Here is a 14,656-nt window from a genome sequence, read left to right as displayed (position 1 = left end):
AGATAGGAGATTATAAGGTTATATATATATATATCGATCGGGACGGTGCAGTTGTCGATGGTCTCTTTTAGTTTTTATAATGGAAGGCGCAATTGAACAGGACAAGATCGTAATGACAGGCAAGGAAAACTCGAAATATTACAAGGAAGCTTTAGAAGTATATAAAGAAGAACAGAAAGAGAAAGCGCAGAGTGCTGGCCAAGACGATCAAGACGAGGAAGAAGAATGGGATGAGAGAATTGAGAAATCCGGTTGTTTTGTGGAAAATATGGCCTTACAGCTTTGTCATGCTGATACTGGGGATTGGAGACAATGTTTAGGCGAAATGCAATCTTTTAAGGATTGTTGGAACAAAAATGGCAATAATGAAAGGGTTAACACGGTTGATGTATAGTTTTTACAACAATTACTATGCAACAATTTCACCGCGATGACTAGCAGTGACACGCGCGATAAACTATAAGTACCTGCTTTATTTATACAATACATTCTTGTTAATAAATAGTTATATACACATACATATGTATGTATAGCTACATAAAGTTTTAATAAAGTTATATGTTGAGTCTCAATGGCGGGCAATGGCAACTGGTATATTTTTATTATACAATATGTCAACGAAACACGTTACGAAACAAAAGAGGAAAGGTTCCAATATTAAGAAATTGCACAGTGTGTTGAAGAATTTGCTTAACGATAACAAGAATGGAATCGGAAGGAAAGTGACATCGAATGACGATGGAACTGTAGTACAGAATGATGTTATCTATATAAAATCAAAGGAAAACCATCTGATACCCAAATTGACAGATGCAGAAGTTTTGTTAAAACATAAGGTGGCGGATGAAAACATGAAGAAAACATGGTTAGATATCATATCAAAATACGAGAATCCAGAGAATCAGAATAGTGATGTGATAGATCTGAAAACTGGTGAAATCGTAGAGGATAATGGCCATCTACGAACATTGTTGAATAACCGGGATAAAACAGGTACACCGTTAGGAAAATTAGATGACCTTTGGAAAGAATCCGGATTTGAAGACGGCAAAGACACAGGAAACAAAGGAAATACCGAATTAAGTTCACATTTAGATAAATCAATTATCGATGATTCAAACGAGGAAGCAGAGGAGCAAGAGGAAGAGGTTGAAGAAGCTGATGATGACGTTCACACAAGCCAAATATACAGTAAGTTCACCAGAGACACCTGAAACACACGCAAAGCCCAGAATAGGCCACTGTTGGTATGCTTGGTCTCATACATATCAAGTAGAACAACTAAAATAACTGCCGACTATTCATTACCACCAAATACGTCCCTGTGTATATCTGCATTATGTATGTTATATATGAATTCACTTATACATATGTAGTCATTACCCGAACCATCATGCATGACGAACCGTTTTTCACTTTAAATAAAGAATATATTTGTTTTTCATTTTTTGGAAGTTTTTTTCTCAGTGAACAAATAAGAATGAAAACTAAAAATTGAAACATTATTAATATGGTAAAGCTTATATTATTTAAAAAGTAATACAATCAATTATATAAGGCATTATACTTATATCATCTCTTACTCATTAAAGAGAGGATAAGGAGAAAATTTAAATTCTACAGATACATATACTGTTCACCAATTAGAATTTCAATTTGGTTTTTTTACAATTTTTTAAAATACCAAATTCCTCATTAAAAAAGTCAACAACTTTTTAAAAAAACTACTTTAGTGTTAATTTTAAATTTCCAAGGACTAATCAATCAACAAGAAACCTTAAATATTTATATTTCGGAGAGGATATATCTATACATTCCTGGTTATTACGAGTTTAAGCTTTAGAATTATTTAATACTAAATTACACACTTCTTTGATATTGTTTTTCTTTATCCATATCAATAAAAAAGTATTTTCCCTTCAATAAAGAAATTTCCCGTTGTTATATCTTTTCAAGTCATTATTTTAATTAATAAGGATCACATTTAAACAACACAATTATAGAACTTATATTTTTTTTTGAGTTTTTACCTGTTAATAGTGAAAAAAAACATAACAACAATTATCCAATTTTAACTCTTTTAAATTCGAGATACACTCAATTATAATACAACTCATATTTTATCTTTTGTTTCCTTTAGCATCAGTCCCCAATTGAATACAAGTATTAGTGAAAAAGTAAGGTCCCAATTAAGATAAAATAAATTAAAAAATAATATCATAAAATTAATAACAACAAAAAAATATAATAAAATCAAATAAACCATGGTAGGTCAACAATATTCAAGTGCTCCTTTACGTACAGTTAAAGAAGTCCAATTCGGTCTTTTTTCACCAGAAGAAGTTCGTTCCATTAGTGTAGCTAAGATCAAATTTCCAGAAACTATGGATGAAACACAGACAAGAGCTAAAATTGGTGGTTTGAATGACCCAAGATTAGGTTCTATTGATCGTAATCTTAAGTGTCAAACATGTCAAGAAGGTATGAATGAATGTCCCGGTCATTTTGGTCATATCGATTTAGCAAAGCCTGTGTTCCACATTGGTTTCATTTCTAAAATTAAAAAAGTTTGTGAATGTATCTGTATGCACTGTGGTAAACTACTGCTGGACGAAAATAATGAGCAAATGAGACAAGTTATGAGTATTAAAGATTCAAAAAAGAGATTCAATGCTATTTGGACTCTTTGTAAAACAAAAACTGTCTGTGAAACTGATGTTCCATCTGAGGACGATCCAACCCAATTAATTTCTAGAGGTGGTTGTGGTAACGCTCAACCTACTATCAGAAAAGATGGTTTAAAGTTGGTTGGTAGTTGGAAGAAGGATAAAGCCACCAATGATGGTGATGAACCAGAACAGAGAGTTTTAAATACAGAAGAGATTCTAAATATCTTTAAACATATCTCAGTCCATGATTCAAATACTTTGGGTTTCAATGAACAATTTGCCCGTCCTGATTGGATGATTTTAACCGTTTTACCTGTCCCACCACCACCAGTTCGTCCTTCCATTTCTTTTAATGAATCTCAAAGAGGTGAAGATGATTTAACATTTAAATTAGCAGATATCTTGAAAGCAAATATTAGTTTAGAAACTTTAGAGCATAATGGTGCCCCTCATCATGCTATCGAAGAAGCAGAAAGTTTATTACAATTTCACATTGCTACATATATGGATAACGATATTGCAGGTCAACCTCAAGCTTTACAAAAATCTGGTCGTCCAGTTAAATCTATCCGTGCGCGTTTAAAGGGTAAGGAAGGTCGTATTAGAGGTAACTTAATGGGTAAGCGTGTTGATTTTTCTGCAAGAACTGTTATTTCCGGTGACCCTAACTTAGAATTAGATCAAGTTGGTGTTCCAAAATCTATTGCTAAAACCTTAACATATCCCGAGGTTGTTACACCATATAATATCGACCGTTTGACACAATTAGTACGTAACGGCCCTAACGAACATCCTGGTGCCAAGTATGTTATCCGTGACAATGGTGACCGTATTGATTTAAGATATAGTAAACGTGCTGGTGACATTCAGCTACAGTATGGTTGGAAGGTTGAACGTCATATTATGGATAACGATCCTGTTCTGTTCAATCGTCAACCATCTTTACATAAAATGTCTATGATGGCTCACAGGGTCAAAGTTATGCCATATTCTACTTTTAGGTTAAATTTATCTGTCACTTCGCCTTATAATGCAGATTTCGATGGTGATGAAATGAATTTACATGTTCCTCAATCTGAGGAGACAAGAGCAGAGTTATCACAATTATGTTCTGTTCCTTTACAAATTGTTTCTCCACAATCGAATAAACCATGTATGGGTATCGTCCAAGATACTTTATGTGGTATTAGAAAATTGACTTTAAGAGATTGTTTTATTGAATTAGACCAATTATTAAACATGTTATATTGGGTTCCGGACTGGGATGGTATTATTCCAACCCCAGCTATCATAAAACCAGTACCTTTATGGTCTGGTAAACAAATCTTGTCTATTGCCATTCCAAAAGGTATTCATTTACAAAGATTTGATGAAGGTACAACTATGTTATCACCAAAAGATAATGGTATGTTAATTATTGATGGTCAAATAATCTTCGGTGTGGTAGACAAAAAAACAGTCGGATCTTCTAACGGTGGTTTAATCCATGTTGTTACAAGAGAAAAGGGTCCTCAAATCTGTGCCAAAATGTTTGGTAATATTCAAAAAGTAGTCAACTTCTGGTTCTTACATAACGGTTTCTCCACCGGTATCGGTGATACAATTGCCGACGGTGGAACTATGAAAGAGATTACTGAAACTATTGCTGATGCTAAGAGAAAAGTGGAAGAAGTCACCAAAGAAGCCCAAGCAAACTTATTAACAGCAAAGCATGGTATGACGTTACGTGAATCCTTTGAAGATAATGTTGTTCGTTTCTTAAATGAAGCGAGAGATAAAGCTGGTCGTTTAGCTGAAGTTAATTTAAATGACTTAAATAATGTCAAACAAATGGTAAGTGCTGGTTCAAAAGGTTCTTTCATTAATATTGCACAAATGTCCGCTTGTGTTGGACAACAATCTGTTGAAGGTAAACGTATTGCATTTGGGTTCGTTGATCGTACCTTGCCTCATTTTTCTAAAGATGATTATTCTCCAGAATCTAAGGGTTTTGTAGAAAATTCTTATTTAAGAGGTTTAACTCCACAAGAATTTTTCTTCCATGCTATGGGTGGTCGTGAAGGTTTAATCGATACTGCTGTTAAAACTGCAGAGACTGGTTATATTCAACGTCGTTTAGTGAAGGCTCTAGAGGATATTATGGTTCATTATGATAGCACCACTAGAAATTCTCTTGGTAATGTAATTCAATTTGTTTATGGTGAGGATGGTATTGATGCTGGTCATATCGAAAAGCAATCTATAGATACAATCGGTGGTTCGGATGCAGCATTCGAGAAGAGATATAGAATCGATTTAATGAGTCCTAATCACGCTCTAGATCCGTCCTTACTGGAATCTGGTCTAGAAATAACTGGCGATGTTAAACTACAATCCATTTTGGATACAGAGTACAAACAATTAGTTGACGATCGTCGTTTCTTAAGAAATGTGTTCATCGATGGTGAGCCAAACTGGCACTTACCAGTTAATATAAGGCGTATCATCCAAAATGCTCAACAGACTTTCAGAATCGATCATACAAAACCTTCTGATTTAACTATCAATGAAGTAATTCGTGATGTTGCACGCTTGCAAGAAAATTTATTGGTTTTAAGAGGTAAAGGAAAAATAATAGAAGAAGCACAAAATGATGCTATTACATTATTCTGCTGCTTAGTTCGTTCACGTTTAGCAGTACGTAGAGTGTTACAAGAATATAGACTAACAAAACAAGCCTTCCAATGGGTTTTAAATAATATCGAATCTCAATTCCTACGTTCAATTGTTCACCCAGGTGAAATGGTCGGTGTCTTAGCGGCGCAATCTATTGGTGAACCTGCCACACAAATGACATTAAACACTTTCCATTTTGCTGGTGTGGCATCAAAGAAAGTCACTTCAGGTGTTCCTCGTTTAAAGGAAATTCTAAATGTTGCCAAAAATATGAAAACACCATCATCTACTGTTTACTTAGATCCAGAGTATGCTACTGACCAAGAAAAGGCTAAGATTATTAGATCAGCTATCGAACATACAACATTAAAGAGTGTTACTGTTGCTTCTGAAATTTATTATGATCCTGATCCTACCACCACGGTCATTGCCGAAGATGAAGAAATTATTCAATTACATTACTCTTTAATGGATTCAGAAACGGAAAAGAATATCGATAACCAATCGCCGTGGTTGTTACGTCTAGAACTAGATCGTGCTGCTATGAACGATAAAGATTTAACTATGGTACAAGTTGGTGAAAAGATCAAAGAAACATTTAGAAATGATTTATCTGTCATCTGGTCCGAAGATAATGCTGATAAGTTAATCATTCGTTGTCGTGTTGTTCGTCCAAAGTCATTAGATGCCGAGACCGAAGCAGAAGAAGATCATATGTTAAAGAAGATTGAAAATACCATGTTAGAAAGTATTACTTTACGTGGTGTGGAAGATATTGAGCGTGTGGTTATGATGAAATATGATAGAAAGATGCCAAGTGAAACTGGTGAATACCAGAAGGTTCCAGAATGGGTTCTAGAAACCGATGGTGTTAATTTAATGGAAGTTATGACAGTTCCAGGTGTGGATGGTTCAAGAATATATACAAACTCTTTCATTGACATTACTGAAGTTTTGGGTATTGAAGCTGGTCGTGCTGCATTATACAGAGAAGTCTATAACGTCATCGCATCCGATGGTTCTTATGTTAATTATCGTCATATGGCTTTGTTAGTTGATGTAATGACCACCCAAGGTGGTTTAACATCAGTCACTCGTCATGGTTTCAATAGATCTAACACGGGCGCTTTAATGAGATGTTCTTTTGAAGAAACCGTGGAAATTTTATTTGAAGCCGGTGCTTCTGCAGAATTAGATGACTGTCGTGGTGTGTCTGAAAATGTTATTTTGGGTCAAATGGCTCCAATTGGTACGGGTGCATTTGATGTCATGATTGATGAGGAATCACTAGTTAAGTACATGCCAGAACAAAAAGTTACTGAAATTGAGGAAGGTCAAGAAGGTGGTGCTACTCCATACTCGAGCGAATCTGGTTTAATTAACGCCGACATTGACATCAAGGACGACTTAATGTTCTCACCGTTAGTTGACTCCGGTTTATCCGATTCTATGAACGGAGGCTTTACAGCATATGGAGGTGCTGATTATGGTGGAGCTACTTCACCATTCAGTGCCTACAGAGAATCCCCATCTTCCCCTGGTTTTGGTGGTGTATCTTCTCCAGGATTTTCTCCAACTTCACCTGGTTACTCACCAACTTCGCCAAGTTATTCCCCAACTTCGCCAAGTTACTCCCCAACTTCTCCATCATATTCTCCAACGTCACCAAGTTACTCCCCAACTTCTCCATCATATTCTCCAACTTCGCCAAGTTACTCTCCAACTTCACCAAGTTATTCCCCAACTTCACCAAGTTACTCTCCAACTTCGCCAAGTTACTCTCCAACTTCACCAAGTTACTCTCCAACTTCACCAAGTTACTCTCCAACATCACCATCATATTCTCCAACTTCGCCAAGTTACTCTCCAACTTCACCAAGTTATTCCCCAACTTCACCAAGTTACTCTCCAACTTCACCAAGTTACTCTCCAACTTCACCATCATATTCTCCAACTTCGCCAAGTTACTCCCCAACATCACCATCATATTCTCCAACTTCGCCAAGTTACTCCCCAACATCACCAAGCTATAATCCTGGTAATCCTTCTTACTCTCCAAGCTCTCCAAAGAAGGATGAAGAAGAAAAAGAAGATAATTAAGAACAGTAGTATGTATTCCTACTTTTCAATATATATTTATATCAACTTATTAATGTTAAGAAAATTGTAATTGTATAAACATAACAATATATACCGAATTAATGTATTTTGAGAATCATAATAATAATAATAATAATAATAATAATAATAATAATAATAATAATAATAATAATAATAATAATAATCACGACATATAAATGCTAAATGTTTTTATTTAATTGGCTCTTGTAAATACAATCACTACACTAATATTTATTTGAAAATTTTAGTAGATATTAAGCCCTTGAATATATCAAAAGTGTTACCATCCGGTTGTAGCTGATAAGTAGTTCCTGTAAAATCAGTATCTGAACCCAATCTGCATTCCTTTGCCAACAGTAAACCATAGTCATCTGTTATACCAGTGATAACAGCACGGACTGAATTGTATCCAGTCAACGTAACAACTTGATTATTATGCAACCAATATTTATAGTATCCTGGTAGAATTACGTTCGAACCGTACATAGTGTATTTATTCAATAATCGTTCCAATCTACCTAAATAAAGTGCCAATAACTTTTCAATATCAAACTTTGGAAGCAATGCTAATCCTTTAACTTTTCTTTCTTCATTTAATATCGAAACCCAACGATTCAATGATGTAGATGGATGACTATTATTAACATTGATACCGCAACCGATCAATAAATTATATTCCTTATTAATTATGTTGGTATTCACCAACATACCACCAACCTTAATATAAGCTGGCTCAATTTCAGAAAGTGGAGCTAGGTCCTTGACAATGCCTCGATTCACTAAATTTAGGCCTTTATTTGAGTAGTATTCGGGGCTTAAGACATATAAATCGTTGGGCCATTTGATCCTTATAGGAACATCCTCAAACCCTGGCCCATATGAAGTTATGGCCTGACAATAAGCTAGCATTGCCAAGTATTGAACAAATACAATAGATTTATTACTATCTGGTGGAGTTATTGGGAAAGTAACTACAACAGTAGATGCAGAAAGCCCAATAGGATTTACCCAATGATTTCCACCTCTACCAATTCCTGCCGTTTGAATACTACCAACATGGACTACTGAATTTCTTGGAAAACTTGCCAAAAGGCATTTATTATTATTTAACATAGTAGATGTAGATGAAACAACATTAGCATACAGTAACAAATTTCCTATAGTCTCTGTTTTCAACTCTTTAAAATATTTTTCTATATCAAAATATGGTGTTAACGATTTATCAATCGAGGACTCAGTTTTATCAGCAAATATAAACACTTTTCTGTTCTCCTCTGCGGTTAGGTTATCGCATGACATCAGAGCTGATTTATAATTCAACCTTACTCCTTTAAATATATCCGATGTATCGGTTCCTAAATTCAACTTTGTATGATTTTCACTAATATTTTCAATGGTATTAACATTTTTGATAAGATTACAACTTAATTCTTCTATCAAATCTTCTTTCCCACTTGACGTTGTTACTATTATTGGTGTCAAATATAATGGTTTTCTGTCTGGATCAAGTTTGTTACATTTCAGCCCAGCAGCCTTTAATATGTTCTCCATAAAATGTAGACGCTGTTTCTCATTCGCTAGAAGAGCGGGGATTATATTCTCAATAAAATATTTATCTTCTGAATGCTTTAATAGCTCTGGTATAAATTCTGGATGTGGTCCTGTTAATAGAGCTTTACCATTGCCAACATTGCACACAACAACTGCTGCATCTTGCAGATCAGCTTCGCTGTTTAAAGTAGCAGTATCCACTGGCTCAGTGTATTTTGCTAGTATTTCAACGTTATCATATTTTTTAGCATCGATAAATACGGATCCTCCATTAAAATAAGTTCTAAATTTTGAACCATCTGTTAACGCTAACTCCACCGCTCTTGCACCTACTTCGCTATTGTATTGGTAGCCAGCAAATGCGGGACCTCTTGTGATGCCTTTAAAAAAGGCTAAATCTCTATTTCCAATGACCTCCATGCTCGGATCTCCTTGAGCAAATTCTACCCTGGAACTGCCAAAATATCCTCCTGCACAGAACCCAATATAAATTCCACCATTTTGAACAAATTTTTTAATTTTTGGAACAACTGCCTTACAATCTCTAACATAAGGCAAATCAGCACCGCCAGGAAAAACTACAGCTGAAGTTTTGCTAATCCAAGGTTCTGTTTGAAGACCTTTAGCTGATATTGTGCTAACTGAGTAATAAGGTTCCAAAAAAGCTCTTAACGTATCCACTGTGTGTTTAACTGAACTTAAAGAAGTCCCATTCCCATTATATACAAGCACATTCATATTGGGATAATTTGCTAAAAGTATTAAAATCGCCTATAATTCAATTTTAAATAGTAACCAATCTTAACGACAGTAGGGTCTTGTATTTCTTCTGATTTTTTGTATAATTGGGAATAAATTATCTAATTAATAACTGTTTAGAAGATAAACAGTAATATATTACTCAATTTTAAACTTTCAACTGTTAATGGTTTAAATTAATAGTAAAAATTAACACTATTTTATAACTTTTTGATCTTGAAATGAACATTTTATCTACTCATTTTTTATATCAATACCTTATTCGAAAAAGTGAGATGCGTCATACCTAATACTCAAAATAAGTAACTAGATGAAAGATTGTTAAATAAGAATCGCTTCTGGTTAATGAATGAACTATATTAAATAACATTGTGTTAAAAAAATATTTGTTTTATTCGTATGAAGTTTACTTTCTATAGCTGTTATTATTGAAGATAAGAAAAGATATTAAGACCCTTAAATTTATTGATGCCTTTCCCATCAAAGAACCTAATAGTTACACATTATTCCAATATATCATCATACAATGTTATAAAGAGGAGTTTTATAACTGTACAAAGGAGCATAACCTATTCCAAATTTTATTACAAACATAACTATGACTCTCGTGGTTGTTTTAGGAATAGCTCACTACAATGGAGTCACTCGAGCCGACAGATTCATATAACGAAACCAACATTGACAAATCCTTCCAAACCTAAATTGAATAATGCCACTCTGCTACATAGCTCTTGGATACGATCAATTCCTAATTTATTGACAATATCCAGAATAGCATGTACTCCTTTTATTGGCAATTACCTTCTAATGAGAAATACTACTCCTGCTTTTCTTTTGTTTCTGTATTGTTGCATTACTGACTTCATTGATGGGTACTTAGCAAGGAAATTTAATCTGAAAAGTGTTGCTGGTACTGTTTTAGATCCAATGGCAGATAAAATACTAATGATAGTAACAACTTTGTCCTTGACAGTTGCGCCAGGTCCACAGATTATTCCATTTTCGATTGCAGCTGTAATTCTAGGAAGAGATCTGATGTTGGGTGTGAGTGCTCTTATAATTCGATTCACATCAATGAGAATAAAATATAAAAGTTTTACATGGGGAAATTATTGGAATTTTTTTAAGTACCCAAGTGTGGAGGTACAACCTACAACTATTTCAAAATGGAATACATTTTTTCAAATGATATATTTGAGTTGTGGTGTTCTCTTATTGATAGTTGAAGATAAAATGTCAGAAAACGAAGATGAAACAAAAGAGAGTAAACGTGGAATTATTAAGGATGGTTTTAAATACATGGGTTATACTGTGGGAATAACGACAGTTTTAAGCGGCACATCGTATATATTTAGCAAATCTGCAGTTCGAATAATAAAGTGAATAAAGTGAATAAAGTGAGTAATTAGTAATCCTTTAAAAATTCTATTATTTTATCTCCTATCCATTCATGTACATATAAGAGAAGTTAGATAAACATTTAATATTTAATTTTATTAAAATACAGTTTTTTAACATATTTATCAATTCACTTATAGATACTATATATAATGCATATTAATACTAACGACTGAATGTAATATCATCGATACGTAAGATAGATTTAACACATTCGGATGCTAATGTCACAGCACTGGTACTAACTAATACCGGTTGTAAGATATGTTCTTCGTAAGTGTTAGTTGTACCTGAGCGTCTTACTGAAATACCATCATTTACTTCACCGTTAGCATGTTTAGAACGTAATTCCGTTACAACCTTTATACTATTTAGACCAGCATTCTCAGCCAATGTAGTTGGAATAATTTCCAAAGCTTGGGCAAATTCTTGCCAGATAAAAGCTTCAACACCTTCCATTTCACGGGATTCATTTGTTAATCTACGAGAAACTTCAATTTCTGGAGCACCACCACCAGCAATTAAACCTCTTTCCTTCACCAAACAACGAATAACACATAGAGCATCATGTAAAGAACGGTCTGTTTCATCTAAAATCATTTGGTTGGCACCACGTATGATAACGGAGACAGTTGGTTTGCTGGAGTCAGTTTTAATGCCGGTTAATTTTACAATTCTTGAACCATCGCTATCTACTTCTTCAACTAAGTCAACATGTCCCAATCTATCTTCAGTAAATAAATCAACATCGGCGATTGGACTACAACCTAAACTTTTGCTTAAAAATTCTATTTCTTCCCTTTCAATGTCTTTAACAACCATAATACCTAATTTAGATAAAAAGTGTAGAGCTAAATCATTGACTGCATCTCTTAAGATAGATTTTTGAATCAATAATACATTACACTTAGCCTTCTTAACTTTTTTACAAATATTTAACAGATATGCTCTTTCTTCTTTCAAAATTTTGTCCATTTGTCTATAATCACTAACAACAATATTGTTTTCAGTGTCTGGCTTTGGTGGTGAAATTTGAAATTGAATTAGACCAATTCTAGCCTTCTCGATTCTGGTTGGACCACCTGCAGTCTTAACAGCAGTTTGAGTTAATACAACACCGTCGATCATTTCTGTGTCGTCAATAGTACCACCTACTTTCTTAATCAATCTAATGTCGCTTAAGTCTACGTTTGTAGAATCTTCATTTGTTATACTCAAAACTGAATCAACTGCCAATGGAGCTAAAAAGCTGGAATATTGTGAAACAATCTTGGAACTTAAAGAGGTAGTAGCTGCACGAATTAGATCATCTCTATCATTTAAGGAAATTCTTGAAGACATTTCTAATAAGATTTCAACAGATCTTTTTGATGCTCTCTGGAATGATTCTGCAATGATAGTTGGATGAATACCTTTATTTAATAATCTATCAGCAGCACTCAATAAGGCACCAGTTAAAATAACAACTGAAGTTGTACCATCACCAGCCTCTGCATCTTGAGCAGCAGAAACGTCCACTAGCATTTTAGCAACCGGGTGCAAGATTGCCATTTGCTTTAAAATGGTATGCCCATCATTGGAGATGATAATTTCACCACGCGAAGTTTTGATCATCTTATCCATACCTTTTGGACCTAAAGAAGTACGAATAGCATCGGCAACAGCACGGGCTGCAATGATGTTAGCTTTACGAACCTCTCTAGGTTTCTCCTTATCCTTAAATGTAGCATTTGATGGGATTTTACTAGACATAATGAAGATATTTATTTACTGATAATAATTGTTTGTCAATAAAGAAAATGAGTACAAATGTAATCTTATGGATAATGATATTTCAATTTTGAAATGATACCAAAATATATGACACTCTTTTCAATTCAATAAAAGCTAAATAGTTCCTTATGAGCTTTGAACTGACACAATTATTAATATATTTACACTTATTTATATTCATTTATATGCATATTGTCTTATATAAACAATGCTCGCCACCATGGAAGTTCATCAAATTTTTAAGAACAGATGCTTCGTGAAAGGTGATATATATATTAATGGACATAAGATTACTAAAGTTGCGATGAGCTTATCATTTTAAAGGTTTATTACTCATCCTCAATCTATGTATAGAAACATACTTAAGTAAATACTATATCGATTCTTCATATTTACTGCAATTTAAATTGATTACTGAATATTTTTTTCCATAATGATCTTCTTATTAACAGGTACGGTGTGGTGAATAGAGAATAAACCATTTGAATTACTAGAAAAAATGAGTGATTACGCTCCCTTAGTAGATATCACTGTTTCCAGAAATGACATAGATCAATGCAAATATTCTAATTGGTATGAATTATTTAAATCATTAACCCCACAATCAAAAATTATAAAACCTTTGCCACCTGCATTCATTCAATACTTGAAACAAGACGGTATTAAACTAGCTGAAGAACACGGTTCATATTATAATGAAGACCTATCTAAGAACGAAGAAAATGAATATAGTGATTGGGAAAATGAGGAAAGTGACAGCGACAGCGAAGCAGATAATAACAGCAACAAAAAATCAAAAATTGAGAAGAAACAAGTAGATCCAATCGTGGATTTTCCAGATTTACATAACCAGATCAAAGAAATAATAGCAAATTATGGATCAGTAACACCAAAATTGAATTGGTCTTCTCCTAGAGATGCTACTTGGATTTTGGCCAACAATACTACAAAGTGTAGCGAAATAAATGATCTTTATCTATTATTAAATGCATCGAATTATATAACACATGATTTGGAACATGCTTATGATAACTGTATAGATGTAGATGAAACGAACAGAAATAAAGATATTGAGTTTGAGTTGGTCCTAAGACAATGGTTCAATATAAATCCAGCATTAGAATTCCGTGTTTTTGTCAAGAATGGTGAAATTATAGGTGTATCTCAGCGTGATTTGAACTACTATGATTACCTAGAGACTCTCTCAGACACATTCAAAGATGCAATTGATGAGTTCGTAGAGGATAAAATTTTACCTAAATTTACTTTAAAATCGTTTGTTTTAGATGTTTATATACCCAGACCTTTTGATAAAGTATTTTTAATCGACATTAATCCTTTTGCAAGAAAGACAGATCCTCTGATGTTTTCTTGGAGCGAATTAGAAACACTGCACAAGCTTTCTTCCCAAAAAGATGATTATGAATTAAGGTTATTGACGGAAACTAATGTAGGTAGATTCGCACATAAAGAACATTCGGAAAACCAAGTCCCAATAGATATCGTTGAAGCCAGTTTGAATCCGGATGCAATTAAAGAATTAGCAGACAAATGGTCAGAATTGTTAAAGAAACAAGATGACTACGATTCTGACTCTCATGATAATTAATTATTGACTGATATTATAGAAATACTATGAGTATTCTTTATATTGTATGAATATTATGTATATTTTGAATATTTAAAATAATAGAATATTTAGGGCATATACCGATAATGAATCGGATTTA

General features: G+C 33.8%; 7 protein-coding genes across 7 annotated transcripts; 5 read left to right on the top strand and 2 right to left on the bottom strand.

Moving 5' to 3' along the window:
* Nucleotides 1-79: 79 nt before the first annotated feature.
* On the top strand, nt 80-394 carry COA4 (Coa4p; the record flags this gene model as incomplete). The annotated part of the gene is made up of 1 exon (XM_003683773.1): nt 80-394. The coding sequence occupies one exon, from the start codon at nt 80-82 to the stop codon at nt 392-394; it is 315 nt and encodes a 104-aa protein (XP_003683821.1).
* Nucleotides 395-581: 187 nt separating this feature from the next.
* On the top strand, nt 582-1,214 carry SCM3 (Scm3p; the record flags this gene model as incomplete). The annotated part of the gene is made up of 1 exon (XM_003683772.1): nt 582-1,214. The coding sequence occupies one exon, from the start codon at nt 582-584 to the stop codon at nt 1,212-1,214; it is 633 nt and encodes a 210-aa protein (XP_003683820.1).
* A 1,050-nt stretch (nt 1,215-2,264) lies between these two features.
* RPO21 (DNA-directed RNA polymerase II subunit RPB1) lies at nt 2,265-7,424 on the top strand (the record flags this gene model as incomplete). Its single annotated transcript, XM_003683771.1, has 1 exon — nt 2,265-7,424. The coding sequence occupies one exon, from the start codon at nt 2,265-2,267 to the stop codon at nt 7,422-7,424; it is 5,160 nt and encodes a 1,719-aa protein (XP_003683819.1).
* Nucleotides 7,425-7,676: 252 nt separating this feature from the next.
* BPL1 (biotin--[acetyl-CoA-carboxylase] ligase BPL1) lies at nt 7,677-9,734 on the bottom strand (the record flags this gene model as incomplete). Its single annotated transcript, XM_003683770.1, has 1 exon — nt 7,677-9,734. One exon carries the CDS (start codon nt 9,732-9,734, stop codon nt 7,677-7,679), a length of 2,058 nt encoding a protein of 685 aa, XP_003683818.1.
* A 489-nt stretch (nt 9,735-10,223) lies between these two features.
* On the top strand, nt 10,224-11,138 carry CRD1 (cardiolipin synthase; the record flags this gene model as incomplete). Its single annotated transcript, XM_003683769.1, has 1 exon — nt 10,224-11,138. One exon carries the CDS (start codon nt 10,224-10,226, stop codon nt 11,136-11,138), a length of 915 nt encoding a protein of 304 aa, XP_003683817.1.
* A 180-nt stretch (nt 11,139-11,318) lies between these two features.
* Nucleotides 11,319-12,905, bottom strand: CCT4 (chaperonin-containing T-complex subunit CCT4; the record flags this gene model as incomplete). The annotated part of the gene is made up of 1 exon (XM_003683768.1): nt 11,319-12,905. The coding sequence occupies one exon, from the start codon at nt 12,903-12,905 to the stop codon at nt 11,319-11,321; it is 1,587 nt and encodes a 528-aa protein (XP_003683816.1).
* Nucleotides 12,906-13,425: 520 nt separating this feature from the next.
* On the top strand, nt 13,426-14,535 carry CDC123 (cell proliferation protein CDC123; the record flags this gene model as incomplete). The annotated part of the gene is made up of 1 exon (XM_003683767.1): nt 13,426-14,535. One exon carries the CDS (start codon nt 13,426-13,428, stop codon nt 14,533-14,535), a length of 1,110 nt encoding a protein of 369 aa, XP_003683815.1.
* Between the last annotated feature and the right edge of the window lie 121 nt (nt 14,536-14,656).

This window comes from Tetrapisispora phaffii, chromosome 1 (assembly GCF_000236905.1).
Source record: "Tetrapisispora phaffii CBS 4417 chromosome 1, complete genome".
Taxonomy (NCBI): domain Eukaryota; kingdom Fungi; phylum Ascomycota; class Saccharomycetes; order Saccharomycetales; family Saccharomycetaceae; genus Tetrapisispora; species Tetrapisispora phaffii.
Note: the sequence above shows the minus strand (reverse complement) of the source record. Positions and strands in the feature narration are given on the sequence as shown.